At 25.9% G+C, this 24,300-nt stretch overlaps 1 protein-coding gene across 2 annotated transcripts in view; it reads left to right on the top strand.

Moving 5' to 3' along the window:
* LOC134835133 (myc protein) overlaps nucleotides 1-24,300 on the top strand; it is a 107,258-nt gene that overhangs the window by 70,189 nt on the left and 12,769 nt on the right. The window contains exons 1-2 of one of the 2 annotated variants that reach the window (XM_063850000.1): nucleotides 11,666-12,381; nucleotides 16,625-17,790. In XM_063850000.1, the coding sequence (XP_063706070.1) occupies nucleotides 16,701-17,790 (1,090 nt within the window). In that variant the 5' untranslated portion in view covers nucleotides 11,666-12,381; nucleotides 16,625-16,700. Of the gene's footprint in view, nucleotides 1-11,665; nucleotides 12,382-16,624; nucleotides 17,791-24,300 lie in introns of those variants that run through there. The other variant, XM_063850001.1, reaches the window with a different exon arrangement.

The following is a 24,300-nucleotide window of genomic DNA, read 5'->3' as shown; positions in this document are numbered from 1 at the left end:
GGAGATGGTTGATCATCATCATCAACGTCATCATTTTCATCGACTATTTTATGTTTATTTTTTACTCATTTTTTTTTTCTTTTTGAGTGAATCTCCAACACTATCCATGGCATGCATAATTTTGCCATTTATTAACGTCCGTCGTCTCGTCTTACGAATTTTCAAGATCAAGTTCATTTTTTGGTTAGGGAGATAGGAGTGCCGAAAAACATGTTGACATAAAATGTCGTTTTTTATGAATTCCAAATTTTGTCAATCGTCGAAAAAATTATCCCCCATAGAAAAGTCTTTGAGAGAAAATATTTTTTTATTTTTTTTTTTTTTGTAATTTTATCAGAAGGAGGGAATTTCTGTTCAATAAACATTCCAAGTTTATTAATTTCCATTTACTTAAACACATTTGCATTTTTTTTGTGGAGTGTTGACGTCTTCGTTCGTCGTCAATTCAATTATTTTTTTTTCTTTTTTTTTTTTCGGGGGAATTTTACTGATTTTTTTTTCTTTTTTTATGTTTTCAGGTAAGCCACCGCACCAAACTTTAACTAATTGATGGATGACAATTAATGTCTGGCCTTGCTCAAAAGTATTTTTATTTACCAACAACCGTTTTCATCCCTTTTTGCTGTCTGCGTAAACAAAACGTCTCCTCAACTCACTCCCGGGATGCCAAATTACGTAAGTCGTTACATTTATGAGAAAAAACAACAATTCGTTGTTTACTTTTTGTTGTCTCGCTACTGCTGCTGATGTGTGGTCGACCATACATTACTTCATTAGTTGGTTCTTCTCGCGTCTTTTTACATCAAATATTGGAGAAGAGGAGGATAAATTGTGTTTCGATAAATATAATTAGAGGAATTAACATGAGGGTGTTAATAAAATTTTTTAATGTATTTTTGTGTTTGGATAAATAATTTTTACAAGAGATTTTTTTATCGCGGAAGATTTTTACAGAATATACGATGATGATGATGATTTTGTGTAAATATTAAATGTTTAAAGGTTTCTTGGAATTAATTTTGGGGCTTTTTGTAATTATTTATTTATTTTTAAAATTTTTTATTTAACGTTTGAAGTTCATAAATTTTACATTAAAAAGTTATAAATTTCATTTTTTTTTAATTTTTTGTCAATTTTTTATCAATATTTTATATTTGAAATAAAATTTGAAGATCAGGGTTGCCAAATTTTTTTTTATTTTATCAAAATTATTTTAATTTTAAAATTTAATTTCTTGAAAATAAATTTGATTATTTTATTTATTGAAATAATTTTTATTTATTGCTTTTTTCATATTTTTTTAGAAATAAAATTTTAAATTCAGGGTTGCCAATAAATAATTAAAATAAAATTTAATTTTTTAAAAATAAATTAATTAAATTTAATTATGTTATAATAAAAATAAAATTTATATAATTTTAATTTATTGTAAAATTCTTATATTTTTTTTGCCTGAATTAAAATTTTGAGTGCAGGGTTGCCAACAATTTTGATTATTATAATTTTAAATTTTAATTTGTTTAAAATAAATTAATCAAATTTTATTTATGAAAATAATTTTAATTTATTAATATTATTATTTTTTTTTTTAAATTTTTTATTCAATTTTTTTTTTTTTTAATCATAATTTTTGAAAAATTTTTAATAATTTCTTCAATAAAAAATTAATAAATTAAATTAATTATTTTATTTAATTAAATAATTTTCTGATTAAATAATATAAAATCACAAGTTTATTTAAAAAAATTAAAATTTCTTCAAAAATTTTTTTTTACCAAAATATTTATTTACTTAAGATTCTTGAATTATTTTTAGCAAAAAAAACTCACGTTTTCCCAAAAAAAAAAAAAATTATTCTCAATGCGTTGAAACGCAGCAGATGCCACAACAATCAAGTCAAATACTATCAAAATCAATTTTTATATCAAAAGTCCTAACATTGGGACAAATGACTTTTTTCCTCTCTCACTAATAGTTGCTAACTAATAGAAAAAGTTTGATTGTTGCGTCTGTTGATCATTAAGAAAAGAAAATGACAACTAACGTTGTGTTATATCGCATGTCGAGATATTAATATTAATGGAACACGAGACCGAAAAAAGTCATTTGGAAGACACTTATTGTGGTTTAATATCAATTTTTGCATTTTTTTTTCTCTCTTCATGGGGTGACAAACACAAATAAAATGCTAAGTGCCCAAAATAAACATTCGAAGGAGCGATTAATGTTTTTTTTCTGTTTGTTGGTTTTAAGGGAAAATAAATGACTTGTTGTCAAACGGAAAATTAAAAGTGCTTTAAAAGAAATTTTCAACTCTTTAAAATAATAAAACTATTATTATCGTCACCAAAGAAAAACAAAACAAAAGAAAATAAATCAAGAGGAATGCCGCGTCGTCGTCGTCGTCGCCACAAACAAACATCGATTTAGATAAAAATAGACAAAAAGTGAAAAATTGACTCGAAGAAGAGTTGATCTTTGACCCGAGTTAGATTCTAGATTCTAGAATGGAGGAATTTAAATAATCGCACGTGCGATTAAATTCATTTTAAAATTTTGCGCGATACGAATTTACAAAGTAACAAATCACCTTCCTGCATCCTCTCGACAAAAACTATTTGTTTATTTATTTATTTACTCGCGAGTTAGTAAGCGCTTGTTGCTTGACTCGGTTATCAAAACAACATTCGACACATGTTTCTCGGACTCTCGGTAATTTTGTCGCTGACTCTTATCAACAGAAAAACGGTATCAGTCGCTTTACTCCGCGCGCAGTGACGCAATTCAAGAAATACTTCCATTCATGAGAACGGAGCTGTGGGAATAAAGAGTAGTAATCGCGGATTTCAGAGTGTCGTGAAAAAATTTAATTTTATGGCAAAAGTGTATTTTTGGCGCCAATTTCAAATTTGTTTGACAGATGTCAAAATTTTTATTGAAATTTTAAGTAAAAAGGAAATGAAAATTATTAATTTCAGATTAAAATAGCTAAATTTTTATAAATTGATTAAAAGTTGTGACAGGTATCATTTTTTGACAGTTTGACATTTGTCAAAATTTTTGTTAAAAATTTAATTTTTTTTAGAGTAATTTTTTTATCAAAATTTTTTTAAACATTTTAACCTAAAAAAAGTTAATTTTGACTTTAAAATTTAAATTTGTAAAAAAATTTTGACACCTGTCAATATATAAAAAATGACAGCTGTCAATTTTTTTTTTTTTTAATAAAATTCATATTTTCAAGTCTTTAAATGGAAATATGAAGCGTAAATTAATTTATTGAATTTATAAAATTGTATAAAAAATTTTGACAGCTGTCATTTTTGACATATTGACAGGTGTCAAAATTTTTCTTTAAATGTAAATTCTTCATTAAATTCTTTTGATATTTCATTCAAAATATGCTGTTTGAACAAGAAATTAATGCAAAATTGACATTTAAAGGAAAATTTTGACACCTGTCAATATGTCAAATTTGACAGATCTGCCATTTACGTCAAAATTTCATGTCAACTGCTAATTTCTATTTATTTTGAAATTATTTTTGAGATTTTTAAAGAAAATAATAAGTAACTAGTACAAAAAATGAGTTAAAATTTATGACAGCTGTCAAAACCAGACAAAATCCTAACAAAGTTGTTAATTTTTTCTAAAACGAAAATTTTGTTACAATGTTATCAATGTCATTATATATATCTCTCTGCAAGGCAAAGTGTGTAGTAATTTAAAGTGATAAGGAACACATGCAATGATTATTTCTATTTTTTATTATGTACACTGCTTCACGATACTGCAATAAAATTATTATTATTTTTATTTTTTTAATGACATATATTTAATTTTTTTTGAAGATTGTGCCAAAAACGCGCTAATTCTGACCTACATATGTGTCAAAATATCCGCACGGTGATTCTTATCAATTTTTTTTTATTGAATTAATTAAGAATTGAACTTGAACTTTTGATTCACTTTTCATTCATGAGATAGCTTCTCCCCGCCAAAAGTTTCTTGATAACTCAATAAAAATCCGATTTTTTTCGGTGCAAGAATTTTTTTTTATGAATGACAGAAAAAAATAACGAGGGATAGAAAAAAAAAATAAAATTTCCTGTCCGAAAATCATTAATCAAAAAAAAAATATTTATTTGGCAAGCAAATTCATATATTGAGACGTTGTTAGCGTTTTGATCTATTTCGTCAAATTTTTCATCCAGAAATAAATCAAGTGATTATGCACATCAGAAATTTATATCAGGTTCATTGTTCCGGCAATTATTATGTTATTTATCCGTTTCTGGCCATTTTCTGTTGTTTTATACGGCTTGGCGCTGCAGTAATGACGATACGAAGAAACTCGTAAACAACGTCAGGAGGAAATGTTGATGGGAGCGAGAGAGAGATATGATTAAGTGAATTAGGATGTGATGCAACAAATTGAGGTAATATAAGTAATGGAGTGTGTAATATTAGATGAAATCAGGATGGTCTTTTGATATGCATTTATCATGATTTTACGGAGGGGTTTGTGTGTGAGGAAATGACCATTAACCATTGGAAACTATTATTTTGTGTTTTATTCATCATTTTTCATGTAAAAAAAATGGTAAAAATGTTTTTCTTGCTATTTGTTAATAAATTGCATATTTTTTAATATAATATTTTTTTATATTTATTGAAAAAATATTATTTAATTTTTTTATAAATAATAAAAAAATTGAAAAAATATGTTAAAAATAAAAAAATGAATAATTAAAAAATGAAAAAATATAAAAATAAATAAAATATAAAAATTTAATTTAATTTAATTTAATTAATTAAAATTAATTAAATAATTAAAATTGATTTTTTTTTCATTTAAATTTAATTAAATATTCATAATAAATTGCACCAAAAAAATGTATCAAATTAAAAAAAATCTAACCTAATTTAATATGAAAATAAAAAATATCAATAAAATAAAATTTATAACATTTATTTATAATTTCCAACATAAACTCATGATTTTTGAGTAACTTCATAAAAATAATTAAAATTAAAAATAAAACAATAAAAACATTTTTAATTATTATTCTTACAAAAAAAAATTGTATATAATTACTAAAAATCATTAATTTACCAATATAATTATTATCATCAACATTTTTAATAATACATTTTACCATTTCATCATATATCATGCATCACTTGGTGGTCCCTTCTTTTATGACATTGGCACCACACATATGCACAAAAAACAACAAAGCAAAAAAAAAGTGAAATCAACAATTCGAGACAATCACATATTTATAAAAACGGCATAAATTTTTCGTCCAATTCATTCAATAAACCCATTAACTATAACTTAACTACACAACTTTTTTTTTATATTAAAAATAATAATAATGCTTAATAATATCCTACAAAATTTCGTGCATGTGCCCGATTTTGGCATATATTTTGAGAGAATCATGAATAAATAAATAAAGCACCGGTCGAGGCGTCATGTTTTCTACTTCGTTGTTATTGATTGTGAATTGCTCGTAAATATTTTTTTTTTTTTGGTTATTTTCATGTCGTTATTGTACAATGTTGTGAAATGGAATTATTAATTCAAAAAATGCAATGCAATGTCCTTTATTGTTATCGTTCGTTTGTTGGAGTGTCTGTAAGTTGCTTTGATTGTACGTGATTGTGATATGAATTGTCTGTCGACGTTGTTGTTCTTTCGCTGGGGAGTCAATGTTATAGGGCCAAGTAACGTTGTGTATTATATTGATTTACAACTGACATATAATTAACATAAATAAATTAATTAATTTTGTGCGACGAAGTTAATATTGAAAAAAAATTAAAGAGAACGATTTTGACTTTATTTGGAAAAATATATGAAAAAAAAGATATAAGAGCTTCCGTGATTCGATTTGCAGTATTTTATTAAGAATTAAGTTCCTTTTTCTAAAATAATTTTGCTTCTTAAACTTTCTTTTATTTTATTCAGATTTATTTTATGCAAATTTAATTTTTTTTTAAATTTTGATTCTGAATTCTTACAAATTTTAAAACTGTTATACATTCTTATGAATTTGTGATTTTTTATTAAAAAAAAACTTTTTCAACCAAAGGCTTTCACGATTATTTATTTTTTTTTTTAATAATTTTTCATACAATTTAAATATTTATTTAAACTGTTATACTCACAGAAATTTATTAACTTAAAAGAATTAAATTTAATTTTTTAAAAATTTTAATATTTTCAAATTAAATAAAATTTTTTCAATTAAATTTATTCCTGTAACAAAATTTTTGTCAAAACTGTTATACGAACTTAGAAAACAAATTCAAATTTAAAAAACTGCTTTAGATTTATAATTTTTCGTGAAACTATGAAAAAATTCTTCGGTTATGTTGATACAAAATTTTTGTATAACAGTATGAAAATTTTTATAACAGATTGATTGTTTTTATTTTTTTTTTTTATATATTTTTGGGATAGTATTTTTTGTAAATTGTTAATTATTATTTATTATTAATTATTTTTTCACTATAAAATATAAAAGATTTGTAAAAATAAATATCAAAATTAACAAATTAATCTGTTATAAAAATTTCATACTGTTATACACAAATTTTGTATAAAAACTCATAAATAATTTTTTTTGTTCAAAATTTCATGAAATAAGAAAAAACAAAGCATTTTATTTTATTTATTGAAAAAAAAAATCACAGACAAAGTGTAAATATTAATAATAAACGATTTTGGCGGGAACGTTTTGTTTCTTTCCATTATTTACATTTACTCTTATTGCAACAATCTTTTGTTCCTTGTGTGCAATATCGATTTCACTCCGAAAGACAACAACTTTGAACAACTCCGAGATTTCAATTATCGTCGTTCAAGCATCATTTCGACATCACAACTCTTTTTTTTTTTTGCTGCAACGTCAAACGTAAGGCAACAAGCGACGAGGTACAAGGTATCGAGTTCACAGTAAATCATTTTTATTATTATTTTATATTTTTATACATAATACACTTTTTTCTCCTTTTAATTCGCACCACGTTAAAATGTGTCGTGTTTTTGCCGGCCGGTATAAAAACCAATTAAATCAAGGCCGCTATATGAAGCGTAACACCGTCGAGTCGAGTCGAGTCGTCGTCGTCTCGTACAGCGCGAGAGAGAGTGCATGCGGCGTTCATACATGCAAGTAATGATTCGTGGTTGCCGTTGTTTGGGTCGTGTATGAATGAAAAAAAAAACACAACAAAAAATCGCTTTGTGTACAAAAAAAAAATATAAAGTAATAATAAATCGTAAAAAAAATTGTATGAAAAGGTAAAAGGTAGACTTGTGGACTCTCGTTCTAGTTTAATGCTATTTCGATGTCGATGAGATAAATTTGAGATGTGTGGGAAGTTGCGGTAGTGACATATTTCGATGACGACGACGACGACGAGAGAAGAGAAAAAAAGGGTTAAGGCTGTTGTTCTTCACCTGATGCCGATGATGTGTCTCGATCGTCGAGAAACTGTTGTAGACAATGATGTGTGAAATGAAGCCATGAATACCAAACGATGATGATAAACTTACTTCTTTTTCTGATTATGATGATGATGTTGATAGCTGAAAGAACGAAAAAAAAAAATTAAAAAAATATTCATGAAAAAAAATTTAAGCGCATTAATTTTTAAAGAAATAAGAATTTTTGAGTTGAAATTTTATTTCAAATTTATTTAAAAAAATTTAGGGTTTTAAATTTTGATAAAAAAAATATTAAAGCGTATTTCATTTTGAAATTTGAATTTTTTAAAAATATTTTGAATTATTTTTTTTAAATTTTTAATGAGTTAAAATTTTATTTGAAATTTTTAATTAAATTTTATTAAATTAAATTATCATCAATTTGATGATTTGTAACTTTGCAATAAAGCTTATTTAGCGTGGCTAAATTTAAAGTAAAGGCTTATAAAGAAAATAAATTTTTTTCAATTTAAAAACTTGAATTTAATTAAAATTACCTTAAGACTTTATTTCAATTTAATTTAATTTTTTTAGTTTGGCTTGAATTATGTTTTTTTTTAAATAATTTCTAACAAAATTTTTTTTTAGCCAATACAAAGATTTAAAAAATTTAAAATTTAGGATTTTTTGATTTTAAATTTCATTTTTAAAATTTTATTTTAAATTTTCTCGACTTAAAATTTTTTATTATTGTTCAAATTATTTTAAAACCAATATTGCATCATAATTTTAAAGTCAATAAAAACATCAACAGGTTTGCAATTTTTTGAAAAAAAGTGGTACTTTAAAAATTTTTAATTAAATTTTTTTTAAATTAAATCCGAAATAATTTTTAAATTATTATTTTAACTGAAATAATTTAATTTTAATCTTTAAATTTTTTTTTAAATTAAAAACAAAAAATTATTAAAACTGAATAATTTTTAAATTTAAATAAAACAAAAAATTTTTGTTAGCTAAAAATTTTTTAATATTTTTATATTTAATGTCGCAATTAATTAAAATTAAAAATATAATTTTTTAAAGTTTATTTTTTTACTTTAATCAAGATCATTAAATTTTCTCGAATTTTTTTTTAAGATTCTAAGTTTTTTTTTATTTTAATTATTTTTTTTATATTTTTTTTATTTATAATTTATTTTATTTATTTTTTTTTTATAAATTTTTAAAATTAAAAAAAATAAAATTATTTTTTTTTAACTTGAGAATTTATTAATTTTTTCTAAAATTTTATTTTTTTTAATTTAAAATTTTTCTAATTAATTTTGAAAAATATTTGTTTCTTAAATTCGTAACTTTAATTTTTTATTAAAAAATAAAACATTTTTTTTTTAAATTTAATAATTAATTTTGAAATTCATTAAATAATTATTCAATTTTTTTTATTAATTTTTATTAAAAAAAGGTATTTTTTTCAAATTTATATAAAAAAAATATTAAAGAGTTATCGACAGACTTTTAATCAACTGATTTTTTTCTAAATTTCTCTAAAAATACATTTCACAAAAAAGGTCAAATCCCTCACGAAATGCTAAAATATTTACAACGAAAAAAAAATTCTTTGTCACCTGCTTAAAGCAGCATTCATTCCAATAATTTCACTTCATTTCTCGGCTTAAAAAACGCCGCCGCAACAACTTTCAACACATAAAATCCTTGCAAAAACTTTCTCCTGTTCTCCAATTTTTTTTTTGTATTTTTTCTACCTTTAACGTTTTTTGCAACAAAGAATTTTTTTGTTGCCGAGAACATTCTAGCTTAACAGAACTTAGAGGTGTTCGCATGAAAATCATGGTAATATTTATGTTATCTCTATTCGAGCTTTTATTTTATTTTTTTTTATATTGAACGTTTATTTCGCAACACACATCGAATACGTGACACAACTTTTAACAAAAAAAATATAATTGTTGTCAGACACTGACTTTGCCCTGTCTCTATTAATATTTTTTTTATTTTTGTTTTATTCCATCAAATCAGGAATTCTCGAAAGAAAATAAAAAATATAACAAAGAAAGTGAAGATTTTTAATTAAAATCGCATTTTCGGGTTAAAGGTTGTTTTTATCAGGGAACGATCGATGGAGCGAGCAAAGACAAAGAAAAGTTCCGTTATGTGAGACTGACTCACTAATACCTACGCGTTGAGGCGATTCTATTATTTTTTTTTTTTTTTTTTGAAAAAATAAATAATTTTCGATCGGAAAATTGGATTTAACTGACAAGTGCACATTAATTTCTGCGTTTTTCTTTCATTTTGTGGCCATAAATAAAGACTCTGATATATTTTGCCGGTCAGTTGATTTTTGTAAACAACAAATTATTATTAATAATACACAAAACAACATTACCGTACGACGTGCAGAACATTCTTAAGCACATACATAGATATAGATCGCATTTTACCGGTGAGTAAAAAAAATTTCTTTCTCGTACTTCTGTAGCGCTGTACGACATAAAGGGCCAAAAATTCAATTTATCGATGCGGTACTGTACCGAGAGTGCCGGGTAACTCACGAATTGTGAAAAAGGGACAGTGCGATATGCCTTCCTCATGCGTAAATGAGATGGCGTACGTACGGGGAACCTTGGAGTAGAGTTTTACACGCAGAAAAATTTTATGGTAGTCTACGATGATGAAATGGCTCAGCATTATTAATTGCCTTTCTGAGTGTTTATTCATAGTAGAGCAATTTTACAATTTAAAAATTCCAAATATACAATATTAAAAATTTGGCAACAAACATATCAGAAATAAAAAAAAAGTTTTATAAAAAAGTTCAATGGACAAATTTGATGTTTTCGCCTCGAAAACCTCCTTTCTAGATTCATCATTGTTTAAGTGAGCAAAATTATTGAATGTTCTTGATATTCTGTTGATAGGCTCATTGGAAGTAAATTGGCGGTTGTGGAATTGGACGTGATTTATAGTGATCTTGCAAGCCAGTTGTTGGCAGTCGATTCTTTTCCTCATTAAGTCAAAGGCGAACATAGAGTCGATGATCGTTCTTCTTCTCTCAAGTGTCTCCATATTCAGGAGTTTTAATCTGTTTTCATATGATGGTAATGTGAAAGTATCATTTCGTCAACCAAGCTTCAATTTTTGCTGATTTGCATGAAGAAAAAAAATTTGAAGAGAAATTTTGAAGAAGTTCATGTTCTGAGCTCAACTTATATATCAAAAATTGATTTTTTCAATCACATCAGCCGATTTCAGCATTTCATCGAAAAATAAATAACATGAGATTTTTTGATGGTTTTGTGTTAGTTAAGCCTAAAGTAGTCCAAAAAACCTAAATTTAAAATTCTAGAACGAACTTTAGCATTTTTAGTGCATTTGGGTATATTCAAGTACCTCTTTGACATACCCAATCTCACTAAAAATGCATAGAATTTTAAATTTAGGTTTTTTGGACTACTTTAGGCTTAACTAACACAAAATCATCAAAAAATCTCATGCCATTTATTTTTCGATGAAATGCTGAAATCGGGTGATGTGATTAAAAAAATCAATTTTTGATCTATAACTTGAGCTCAGAACATGAAGTTCTTCAAAATTTCTCTTCAAATTTTTTTTCTTCATTCAAAATGTGAGAATATGTAAGAATGCAATGCAATGTAAGAATATTTTTCTTACTGAATTTTACAAAATTTGCATTAGCATGCTGGGTCACCATTAGTTAGGGTTGTTATATGCACTATAAGGACTAGACTAACTCTTATAAGAGATAAATCAGCATCAGTCAAAATCAATGGAAATTTACCAATAAATTTCTCTGGGTGTATTTGAATTAAATGTGTGCGCACGAAAAAGTAGAAGTCCCCGAAAAAAATTAGAATTTCATTTTTCCGCTCGAATCGCGACGACATCCACGTAAAACTCGATTTTCAGTGAGATTTCGCCAAAATCTTTGACTTTATCGAAAAATTTCCCAGTTCTATCCTGTTTTTCGGGTCGAAAATTGAGCTCAAATTTTCGTGAATCTTCCCTCCGTAGACACACAGCGACACAACAAACAACGACGCCTATATACATAGCTACATACCGCCTTGCGCCTGTATTGGTGCAGACAGTCCGTATCGCAACACATGCCGGTTCGGTGGTGTTTGTAAGCCGGTTTATACGGTATGCTGAAGAAAAACGCCACCATTGCCTCAAATACCGATAGACCGCCGAGTGAACCACACGCGAATTCTCGTCTGTTGAGCGTTCTCTCAAATTTTTTTTAAAATAAAAAATAAATTTTTAAATATTATTGGAAAAAAAGGAGGCAAAATCGAGTTAACTCGAGACTTCTCAAAATAAATACAAATAATCGAAACTTCGGAGGAAGAAGTATAAAATATTTTCTGCAATCAGTCAGAAATAATAATTGTGACGGAAAACAGTGAATATTATAACAAAGAAAAAAAACGTTCTGAAAGTACTATCTTGACGAGGAATAATTTAAAAAAAATTAAAATAATTTAATAATAATTAAATTAATGCGTGTGAAGCATTTTTCATCATAAAAAAATTAAATACAAAAAAAAATAATTTTTTTGTGCGGTTATCAAAAATAAAAAAAAATTACAAAAATAAATAAAGAAAAAATATTGGATATTACGAGAAACAGTTAAAAAATTTGTTATCATCAAAAATACTCCCATATACAAATAAATAACAAAGAAACAATATCGTACAAGAAATAATTTAAAATAAAAAAATACTGTTAACAGTGCGAAAAAAAAAAAATTTTTTAAAAACAAAGGAATTGAAAAATATTTAAAAAAAATAATTATTATTGAGAAAAAACTGATAAATTTTTTAAAATAAAAAAAAAATATAATTATTGGATAATTTCAACGGCAAAAATTTATTATTATAAAGGATAAATATAAAAGGTAATTTTTTTTATTAATTATTAATTAAAAAATTATTTTAATAAAAAAAATATTTTTTTTTGAGTGAATTTAAATAATTTAATTATTTTTATTTAAAAAATATTTTTTTTAATAATTTCGCGTGAAATAAAAACAATAAAAAATTTTCCATAACACAAATAAAAAATAATAACAATAAAAAATATTATTGTCATCAAATTACCAAACAATTGTGCGATAATATTCATGACCCTCTTACATTTATTGTTATCGATAAAATTAACTTGGTACTATTATTAACTTGTCGTCGTCACAGCTACGTCGTTTTTTCCGGGTCCATAAAAAATCAATTATTTGAGTTGTGATTAAAAGCCTAATATTTATTTAATAATTTTTCTCTATGTAATTTATTTAAAAAAAAAAATATTTATAAAAAATTTTTTTAAAATATTAAAAAATTATCAAAAATATAATTTTAGAAAAATTTAATTTTTTATTAGAAATTTTTAATTTATTAAAAAAAAAATAAAAAATATTTTTTTTTGTGAAATCATTAAAAAAAAAAATAAAATAATTAAAAATAATAATTTTTTATCACAATTTTTTTACCGGTTCAATTTTTATCATTTCTTTGTTCTTCTAGAAAAAATTTTTTTCCATCCATATGGTACATAAAAAAAAATTGTCTGTCAAAAGTGATAAAAAAAATAAATATTTTCTTGAATAATAAATTATTTTGGGAAAAAAAAATATTTTTTTCTCGCCAACAAGGAAAATTTGTGTCATTAAGCATAAAAAAAAATAAAACCAGAACCTAACTGTTATTTTCCATTACATGCCGCATAACTTTTTCCTCATTCCGCTTTTTTGTGTGCCTATCTTCTGCAGTCTTTATGTACCGTCGTACGCGCGCGCCTGTACATGGAAACTATCCTGTCTGCCTACGACAATCATTATTCCCGAGATCAACTTGAATTTTATTCATTTTAACATTTACGCTACAATTCATTGTTGTAGCCTTGCACACAGTTTCGGTTGTGCGATGCGCATGTCCTGATTTTTTGTGCTCCGTAGCGCGAGAGCCTCGTAGTATCGTAAAATTCGTGTGTACATAAAAATCGAGCCCACACTTGCCTCGTCGTCTTGGTCTCTTGTTCTGTCGTCGGTTGCTTTTTTCGCGCTCTGTACGAGGTGTGTTGTGACGCGCGGGTTTTTGCATGCCGAAGAAAAAAACGGCATGAGTTGCGCTCCGCGTAATATTTTGCCGGTTTGGACTTTTAAAAAATGCAACTTGTACGTCGTTTCGTGTATGTGGTGCTCGTTATTTACTTTCTCATTTTTTTTCTTTGCTTTTTTTGTTTGTTTAAGATATAAAAACAATATTTATTTACCGTAAAAATGAAACGAAGCCGGTAATTTTTTTTCTTGTGTTCTTAAGTATTTTTTTACAAGTAGTTAAGAGCTTTTATTTATTATTTCATTTAAAAAAATTATCACTTGAATTTTTTTTCTTTAATTAAAAGACCGAAATTTATTAAAAAAATTAAAAGAAATTTTTTTTATATTTTTTTTAATTATTATTTTTATTTTTCAATTAAAAAAATCATTTTTATTTTTTTTTATTTAATTTTAATTTTTTTTTATTTTTTAAAATAAAAATTAATTTTTTGGGATTTTTTTTTATATTTATTAAAATAGTAAATTTTTTAAAATTTATTAATTTAAATTTATTTTTCTAATTAATATTTTAAATTTTTTAATAAGTTAAAAAAAATAATTTTTTATATTTTTTTATATATAAATTTTAATTTCTTATAAAAAAAAGTTAAAATTATTTTTTTTAAATTTAAATTAATTTAATTAATTAAATTAAATTAATTTTAAAAAAATATTATTTTTTTTCAATTTTAAAAATTAATAAAAAAAAAATTAGAATTAATAAAATCCTTTAATTTAAAATAAAAAAAAAATTATTTAATTTGTAAAAAAATGTAAAATTTTTCTATTAAATAATTTTTTTTTAAATAAGAGAAAAAAAAACAAAAATTTTAAATAAAAAACTTAATGGAAAAATTTTTTTCTATTAATTTTCAAACAAAAAAAAAATTGGAAAAATCATAAAAATCACCCAAGACACAGGAAAAAAAAATCTTAAATGCATTTCCGGCCTGAATCGTGGGCAAGCAGCACACGGTAATTAATTGGTCGATGCATAATTTACACCCATGCAATTTCCGATTTCACTTCCATTTTAAATAAACTATAATAACAGAGTACTCTACTCTCTACTACGTTCGTTTGCTACGAAAAATTAAAATCATGTTTGTTGTCGGCATAAAATATACACATTTCTTACTCTCGAGAGACATTTTGTAGAGGTACACGCCGAACATTATGCAGAAAATTTTGCAATAAACTATCCACCCACTAAAATGTTATTTCGTTATTTGCAACAAGAGCCAGTGACACATTTTATTTTGTAGATTGGCTCTCTTTCTCTTTTTCCCTCGAAGCAACAAAAAAATTGATCAAAATCGAATCCAGACCAATAAATATCGTCATTATTATTATTTTATTATAATTGATGAAATTTATATCTTTTTGCGGACTTTAACCCACACTCGATTAAAATTAAAAAAATTTCCGAAAAAAAAAATTTCCTTTTCCCTCCGATTTTTTTTTTGTCATTTATTTGTGAGAGCCCACATGACACTTCAATCACCTCAAAATGACTTTGTCAAGAATCTCTCATTTTATGTGGGTATCAATCGAGAATCGACATCTCTATTAATTTTTTTGTAATACTTTCCAACAAAACAATTTACCGTGCGTATGTTTGATTCAGTTATGATTCATTTCATTCATTAAAATTTTTCTTTTACTATAAATATCACACAATTATTATTATTATTACTACACACAACAAACGGCACAATTACTATAAATGTGTGTATGTGCTTTTAATTCCCACGTAAACTTGTTGATGACTGCGAACTGTGCGAGTTTCGAGCTACTCTACTCTACAGCAGACACATGACAATCAAAAATTTTCTCACATTCATTGTTTTGCGGTGATATTTATGGGTTGGAAACTTACTTTTGCAGGCGCAATGTCGAGACGCGATTTCCTAATAATATAACTGTTTGTTAGTTAGATAAGCCAGCAATTGCGACATTCTAACTAATCTTTTGATTTTGTAGCAATGAAAAAAAAATCAATTGCAAAATCAATATGTACTTAGGTTTGATTACAAATACTCGAGTAATAAAATAAAATGTTATTATTATTATTGAGAAATATTTAGATATTTGCATTTGCGGGAACGTATTTGGGGAATTCCAAGTTTTTTGACAGTTATGAAATTTGACAGCTCCATTTTTTTGAATTTTTATTATAAAATTTTAATAAAAATTAAATTTTATGAGTAATTTTTAACAAAAATTTAATGAAATTAACAGAAAATATTTTTAAAATTGCTCAAAATTTGAAATTTTACTTAAATTTTGACATCTGTCATTTTTTGACAGTTCAACTTTTTATATGTGAATTTTCATATTATTAAAAATTTTAATTATAAATAGTCGAAAAATAAAAATTTTTTAAAAATATTGACTTAAAAAAGCAAAAAAAAATTAAAAAATTAAAAATTTTTTAAAAAATTGACATCTGTCATTTTGACATTTTAAGATTTTTTAAATAAAATTTATTTTTTAAAATTAATTTACGTTCCAAAATTATTTATTTAATCAAAATAAAAAAAATATATTCTAATAAATGCTTTAAAATTAAAATTTTTAATAAATTTTGACATTTGTCATTTTTTGACAGTTGAAAAATTTGACAGCTATATATTTTTTTTTTATTTATTTTTGATTTTTAAGCAATTTTTAGACTTTTTTTAAATTATTTTAATAAAAAATTAAAAAAATATTTTTAAAAATTAAAAAAATTACATTTTCAAATTTCACAACTGTCAAATCTGAACTGTCAAAAAAAAATTCAATGGAATTGCCCTTTTTGTGCAGAAAATCCCCATAGGGATTTCCGTGACGAGGCGCAAGATGCCAATGCAAATGACATTCAAATGCGTTTCTAATTGATATTCAAAGCACTTCTCGGCGTAGAAAGAAGTCGTTGCCTCTTATTAAGCAAAAAACAAAATAAATAAAAACTTTGTATGGGAAAAAACTCTGACAAATTGCAAAAATATTTAAGGAACGCATTTTTAATGAACAACAAATTTTTTCTCTTGTCTCATTCCAGAATTGACAATTTCTACGTCAAGCACGTCACCCGAAGAAATAAATGAAATTTTGAAGCAGCAAGAAAAAAAACGATAATGCCAGTAAAGATGGAATGGGAACATACACAAATGGTGTCCGCCATGGGCATGGATTGGAATGAAGCGACAACAGACATTGCATTACTCGATCTCCCGACGCTGGAGTTCACGACAGAAAGCGATCCCTTCTTCTCCGGGTATGGAAATATCTTCGAAAGTCCCGCCGAAACGGCAAAAGAGCAAATTATCAGTCAAGATGTCATGTGGGGCGGCACATCAAGCACGAAAAATGTCGCCGCCAACGAAAAAGCCGGCAGTATATCGGCAAAATCGGCGACAAAACAGCAAGTCATGAATCACGTAATGAGCAAGCAACAGCTCCAAGAGAAAATTCCCGCTGGACGTTCCTTGTTACGCAACATAAATAATAATAATCATAGTAATAACAATAATCTTAGTAGTAAGCAACAGCAACAAATGATGATTGTAGCCGCTCGTCAAAACGAAAAAAACTGCAGCAGCGGTACTGCCACTCGCCCCGATACGCCCCTCAGTCTCGACGACGACTCGCCCGAGTTCAAACACAACATCGACCTGGCTGGATCCATTGCGGGCACGCTGAACTCCCAGATCAGTAATGGGCGCAAAATTAGTATATCGGCGACATCGCCCCAAATTTCGACCCAAAATGGCGTTCAAGGCGTTGCAAGTCCGAATGACGAGTCGCAACACATCATTACGCTGCTGAAGGAGCACCTCGAGGACGACGACGGCAACAAGTCGGGACAAATTCTTGACATTCTCAGCACGAATGGCTTCGATAACAGCGAGAATGTGCTGGACTTTTTACAATATCTCTCGGATTTCGAGGAAGACGATAGTGCCGTTGATCTGGATAGTGATAGTGATGAATATACCTCAAGTAGTAGTGGATACGGTTGTAGTAGTAATAGTGTAGTGAAAAATAACGACAAATATAGCAGTTATATGAGTAATAGTTCCAGTACTAGTAGTAATAATGCACAATTGTCACATGTTCCTGTACCGTATGATTATCAAGAGACACACTTTGGTGACCATAGCTACACACGACCCAAAGATCGCTTTGATACACGTGACTTGGGCGTACAAACGCCATCAGATTCCGGTAAGTTACACATTTTTCATTTGCTCCTATTTGAAATTCCAAAAGAAACCTTGAAACGGGAAAGAAAAAAAATCAAAACTATTAAAAACGACTTTTTTTATAATAAAATTTTATTTAAAATTAATTTAATAAATTATTAAAATTTATAAAAAATATTTAAAATAATATTTTTATAATTAAAAAATAATATCAATAATTTTATTTTTTAAATTTATTAAAAATAGTTACAAATTGTACAAAATTTGTACAGAAAATTTTTTTTTTCAAATTAAAATTTTATGTAAAATTTAAATAATAAAATTTTTAATATTTTATTTTAACATTATTTTTAATAGATTTAATTATTTTTTAAAATTATTTCAATTTATAATAAAAAATTAATTAAAATAATTTTAAAAAATAAATGAATTTTTAAAAAATAATTTTAAATAATACAAAAGTTTTATTTGAAAATTTAACATTTAAAAAAAATACGTTTAAAAAATTAATAAAAACATAATTTTATTAAAAATTAAATAAATAAATAATTTTTAAAATTTTAAATTAAATTAATAAATTTATTAAAAATATTTCAAACAATGCAAAATATTAATAAAAATTTTAAAACAAATTTTTGTTTTTTTTTTTTTATAATTTCTTATTAAATTATTAATGATTTTTTTTTTAAATTATTTATTTATTTTTTATTAAAATAAATTTTAATTAAAATTTATACAAAATTTGTATAAAAAATTTTTTTTCTTCAAAATAATTCTTAAAAAAATATTTTTTGAATATTTTTGATTTGATTGATTTTTCAATTAATAAATGCTCAGAAATGAAAATTATTTTTTTTTTCTCAAAAAAATTTTTTAATTCAAATTCTAAACAAAAAAAAATTAATCAAAAATTCATCGAAGTAACTCTATTTGACGTCATAAAAAATGCAATAAAATGACACTTCCCCCTTTATTTTATTTTTCTTTTTTCATTTTCTACGTCACCGATAACGAAGTTACTTTCGAAATCGATTGCCAAACTATCCTAGAACCTCAAATGAAAAAAAAAAAAATTTACAACATTTTTATTCGCCGCAATAACATTCGTTGCGATAAATTTCCAATAAAAACACGTAACTCGAGTAATTTTCACCCTACAAGTACATTTATGACCTGTAATGTCACTTTATTACTGCTGATAAATATTTACAAACAATAAAAAAAATTACACCTTGTATTTATTTTTGATCAAGAAATTTTAATTGTATTTTTTTTTGCGGCAATCTTGACCCTTCTCTACACTAAATACGAAAAAAAAAAATTTAAAGGGACTTTATCGCAAGTCATCTCCCTCTCTTTCGTTATTTGAACATCATCATCAAATAATTTTATTTTTTTTTTATTTCGTCAAGTGTCCGAAGAGTGACCTAAAAGAAAAAAAGAGAAGAAAGAACAAGTGAGAGTCCCTTTTTGTTTTATTTTTATTATTTTATTAATAGTTTGGTGTTTGTTTTAGTAATGTACCGTCAAACAACAAACACTTTTGGGTGATTCAGCTATTTTGCTCTCAACACCTCGTTGAGGAGATATTAAACAATAAAAAGCTGGATAATCATTTTTTTCTGTATTTTACATGTAATGTCGATACCCACACAAACAGACAGCCAGACTATGAGCAATTTATTTAAATATTTGGTAAATACCTAACCTTCAATAGACAGCGACACGATTTTCACGGTACTTACCTCGCCTCTATTTACTAATCTCATGATGATGACGAGATTTTTTTTCGCGATCTTATTCTCGATCTTGAGTCATCTTCGTAGAAAAAAATTATTTCCGATCCAGGAAATCCCGAAAAAAAAGTTGGCTCGAGAAATTTTTAAGGAGAAAAATAATACAATAAATTTAATTCAATATGGATTTTGTCAATATATATCGTAAAGCGGCATATGTGTAGAGTAGAGGATAATTTTGTACAATTTTTAAGTGAAATAGTTGCTGCTGCAATAAAAATAATTTTACTTTAATGGGGTGATTTGTCTTTTTTATTATGATATTCATTCAACACTTGAGATGATATTTTATTCCGCTCGCTTGCTCTATTAATATTAATAGATTTGAGACTTTTTTTCGTCGCGACGTTCATTTAATGTCTTTATATTAAGTTCGGAACGTTAAAGGAGAAAATTTGAGAATTATTTAGATTTTTTTAAAATTTTAATAAAAATTTATTTAATTTTAAATATTATTAAATAAATTAAAAAATTTAATTAATTTATTTAAATTTTAATAAATATTTTTTTTATTTAAAAAATTATTTATTTTTACAATTTATAATATTTTTATAAATTATTTATTTATTAAAATATTTTTTTTTTAATTTTATTCATTAAAAATTATTTTTAAAATTTTAAATAAATTAAAAAAATATTTTTTGACTTTTAATTAATTTTTAAATTAATTTTTATTTATTTAAATATTTTTTATAATTTTATTAATTAAAAAAAATATTTAAATTATTTTAATTTTTTTAATAAATTATTTTTTTTTTCAAGTTCTTAAAATTAATTATTATTTATTTAAATATTTTAAATTATTATTTTATAAATTAAATAATTTAAAATAAATTAAAATTTATTTTTTGAAAATTAATATTAAAATAATTATTTAAAATAAATTTTTTCCATTAAAAAATATTTCTCAAGTTTTCTCGTTAAAAAAGACAAATTTAGCGCCAAAATCTCGCCTACTAACGTACAATTCTCAGAATATACCTATAAATTTAGTTAGATACTTAGAGATAATATCAAGTTTTATATTTCGCAACGTTGTGAAATACTCAAAACTTTTTTTACGACAAAAAAAAACTCAAAGTGCGGCTTGCATTGCAAACAACTCAGGTCGACTCACTTTATTAATAAATAAATAAATAATGAAATTGACCGAGTAAAAGCGAACGAGTCGCCGCAAATACAACACACGGAGCAATCAACGTGTAATACATGCCGAAAAAATCAATAACATACAAAAATAATAACAAAAAAAAAAACTTCCGTATTTAGATCGGAATTGAAATCGAAAAATCGTCTCTAAAAAAATTTTTTTCTCTCTCTAGCTGCTAGATAGAGAAAGAAATTCGGTGTGACGTCATGAAACATTTATTATTATTTTATTTAGGCGCGGTCGTCGATTTTTTTCTTCTTCTTCTTGTTCTTCTTTTATTTCAATATGCTTGAAGTGCTCGCGAGTACAATAAAAACCTCTATTTAGAACGGATGATTTCATTGTTCATTTTTCGTGTGGTGTTGTCTCTCGTGTATGCGAGCCGGCATGCACATATTGTACATAACAGAGAGAAAAAAAAATCATTGATCAGGTCTATTATTATACATATATGTAGTTACAGAGCATTCAACCTTCCGATCCGCTGGTACATAACAATAGTCATTTTGTCGTGGGCATGCGCAGTTTCGCCGAAATATAAGGGCGCGAAAGTTTTTTTTGTGTAAAATTTTTTATTTTAGGGAAGTAGCGGCGAGTCAATTTATGCGAGCAAAAAAAAAATGCTTTGATAAGATTTTTAATGATGCACATAAATAGTCAGGCACAGAGAAACAGGAAAGTGTCTGTCTTGTCATTTTATTTTTTTTTTCATTTCATCTCAAGATGCAATGGCATGCGAGACATATTGCAAGACATTGAAATGTCTAATTATTAGTAACACAACAATCAACATAAAAAGTTGAAATGACTTTATTAATCGCCGCTTTTTCTCGCATTTTTTCTATCTAGAGTAAGGTTGAGGCAATTAATAATAAAAAGTTATTTATTTAATGATTTTTTTGCGGGAATAACCGATTGAGAACCGCTAAAATTTGAAAATTGCATTTTAGCTAATTCAATAAAATTTTTAAATAAATAATTTTAATAAAAATTAATAATTTTAAATATTAAAGTTATTTATTTTCAATTTAAAATCTTTAAATTTTTATAAAATTAAACAAAATAATTTAAAACCGATAAAAATTTGAAAACTGCTTTATTGATAATTAAAAAAAAATAAAAAATAAATATTTTTTAATTAAAATTTATTGTTTAATATTAAAATTTATTTATTTTAAATTAAAAAAAATAAATTTTTATTCAATTTGAAAATTTTTAAAAAATTAAAAAAAAATTTAAAACTTAATAATTTTATTTCAAGAGAATTCTTGATTTTCAATAAAAATAAATATTTTTAAAATTTTAACTTTGAAATTAAAAAATTAAAAAAATTAAACCGATTGGAATTCGTAAATCGCCTTTTCACTAATTCAAAAAAATAAAATTAATGGAAAATTTTAAATTTTCAAAATTTAAAAAAAAAATAATCAAGTCATTGCTTCCCCCTAACACAAAATAAAAAAAAAATAAATTGCATGTCTCAAGTGTTTTGTAAAAATCATCATTTATTAGCATTTCATTGCCATTAATATTATTAATAATAAGTACAAATGTTGTTATTCAAATAACTTCTAAGGTCTCTTGGCAGACCTGCATTTCCTACTGCACACACGACGGAAAATAAATGTCTCCGAAAATGATCAAAGTATGATAATTTTATTACAATTTTATCATCCATAAAGCCATATCACATGAATTTTTGGCTCGTTTTCTAATACTTTCTTACCGTCTTATTGTTTCGTAAATCATGATCTACGACTTTTTATTTTTTTTTATGTTAGAATTGCATATCAGGGAACAAAATTATCATTGGCGCCGATTTTTCACTCATGTTGTCATGCAAAAACTATTGAACTGACATGTGTGTGGAAATTCCAGACCATCATCATCGTCATTGACTAAACAAATGATTTTTTTGATAATAAATTTTGTTAAAAATAGAATTTTATAAAAATAAACAAAAATTTCTTAGAAGCGCGAATTAAAAAATAATTCGTTAAAATTCGTTTAAAAAAATTTTGTACGCATGTTTTCCTCGTGCGTTTCCGCAAAAATATCAACAAAGCATGAGAACTCTAAAATGTACCAAAAATAATTTTTTTTTGTATATGTGCAAAAAATGCCAAGGCCAAAAATACACAAACCATGCACATCAGTGACACGTGTCACAAAAGTGCGTAATATGCGTGCGGTACGGTACGTATGCGGTACGGTATGCGTGAAGTGCGTTACATTAAAACAGTTCAAGGCCATTCACATTTTCGGCTTATATACTTTGGAAATCATGCGTATTTTGTGCGCGGCGTTCACTTTTTTTCCCTCTTCATCTTTTCACGCATGAATTTCGTGTCCTTGGAACTTTTCCTTGCTGCCCATACACGCTACGGTACATACGGTACGTACCGAAAATTAACGACGACGTCGTTTTCAGTTGCCGGATGGTGTGAGAATGTCTCGTTAGCCACCCCTTTTACTCTACTCTACATCGCATTTTCCCGAATGAACAACGACTTTAACGAGCAGGGGAAGGAACACAGGGAGAGGTTTTGTGTCCTGTACGGTATTTTTTGCTGCTTCTTTGACGACGTGGCATCGCATCTATCTATACGTCGAGACGAATTTTGCATTTTAAGTTATAGAGATGTATCGTCGACAACAAGGAAACTCGTGCGCTCTAGACAAAATGGCATAGTACGATTTTTTTTTTGTACTTTTGCGCCATTATGTAGCACATAAAAGGTGCATATCCACATAAGAAAACGGCCTTTGGCCTCTAATCACGCTGCTGCTTGCCATTAATGAGAAAGTTATGTGGATTAGTTACATTTATGGATGATGATGGCAAATGGGTGGCGGACTGCAGCATGATATCTGCATTAATATTATGACTACAGGACAATAAAAAGGGGGAAAAAGTTTTACGATAATTTTTGGGATGGGAATTCATCTCTCGTTCTATCTCTTTCTCTTTTACTCTCTCGATTTTACGACCGCACTTCACGTGTGCCATACGGTTATTGCACTTATTTAATATAAATTTCCTCGGAAAAAACACAAAAAAATGTCAAAAAGGGTTCAATGACTTTGTTTCTTTAAAAACATTTAACTAAAAATTTCGCATTCATCGCACATCAAGAGTTCGATGGATGGATGGATGGATTTTTGACAGGTATGGCACGTGTATGGTTTTTCCCAGAAACCTTTAAAAATACAAATTCTAGAAAATAATTTTAAAGAGAGATAACAACGAGAAAGAGAGCAACGTTAATAATATTGACTGCAGAGACATGAAAGAAAATAAAACGTAACAAAACAGACGCAACTTAAGTGTTTCCGGTGCAATATACGCCGCACACATATCGCGCATACAAAAGCAGCGGCGAACAGTAGCTCAGCTCAACCATCCGGTCATAACTTTAAACTGCATATACAAGAATATACATTGCAAAATTGGCCATGATGACGATCGTCATGCAATTGTCTCTTTTTTTTGTTTCATGCACCGTAAAAAGACGTTTGTCTCCTGCTGCAACTAGCTACTACAATATGGTAATAACAATCATCATAAAAACATTATAGCAACACA

Source organism: Culicoides brevitarsis, chromosome 3 (genome assembly GCF_036172545.1).
Source record: "Culicoides brevitarsis isolate CSIRO-B50_1 chromosome 3, AGI_CSIRO_Cbre_v1, whole genome shotgun sequence".
NCBI lineage: Eukaryota > Metazoa > Arthropoda > Insecta > Diptera > Ceratopogonidae > Culicoides > Culicoides brevitarsis.
Note: the sequence above shows the minus strand (reverse complement) of the source record. Positions and strands in the feature narration are given on the sequence as shown.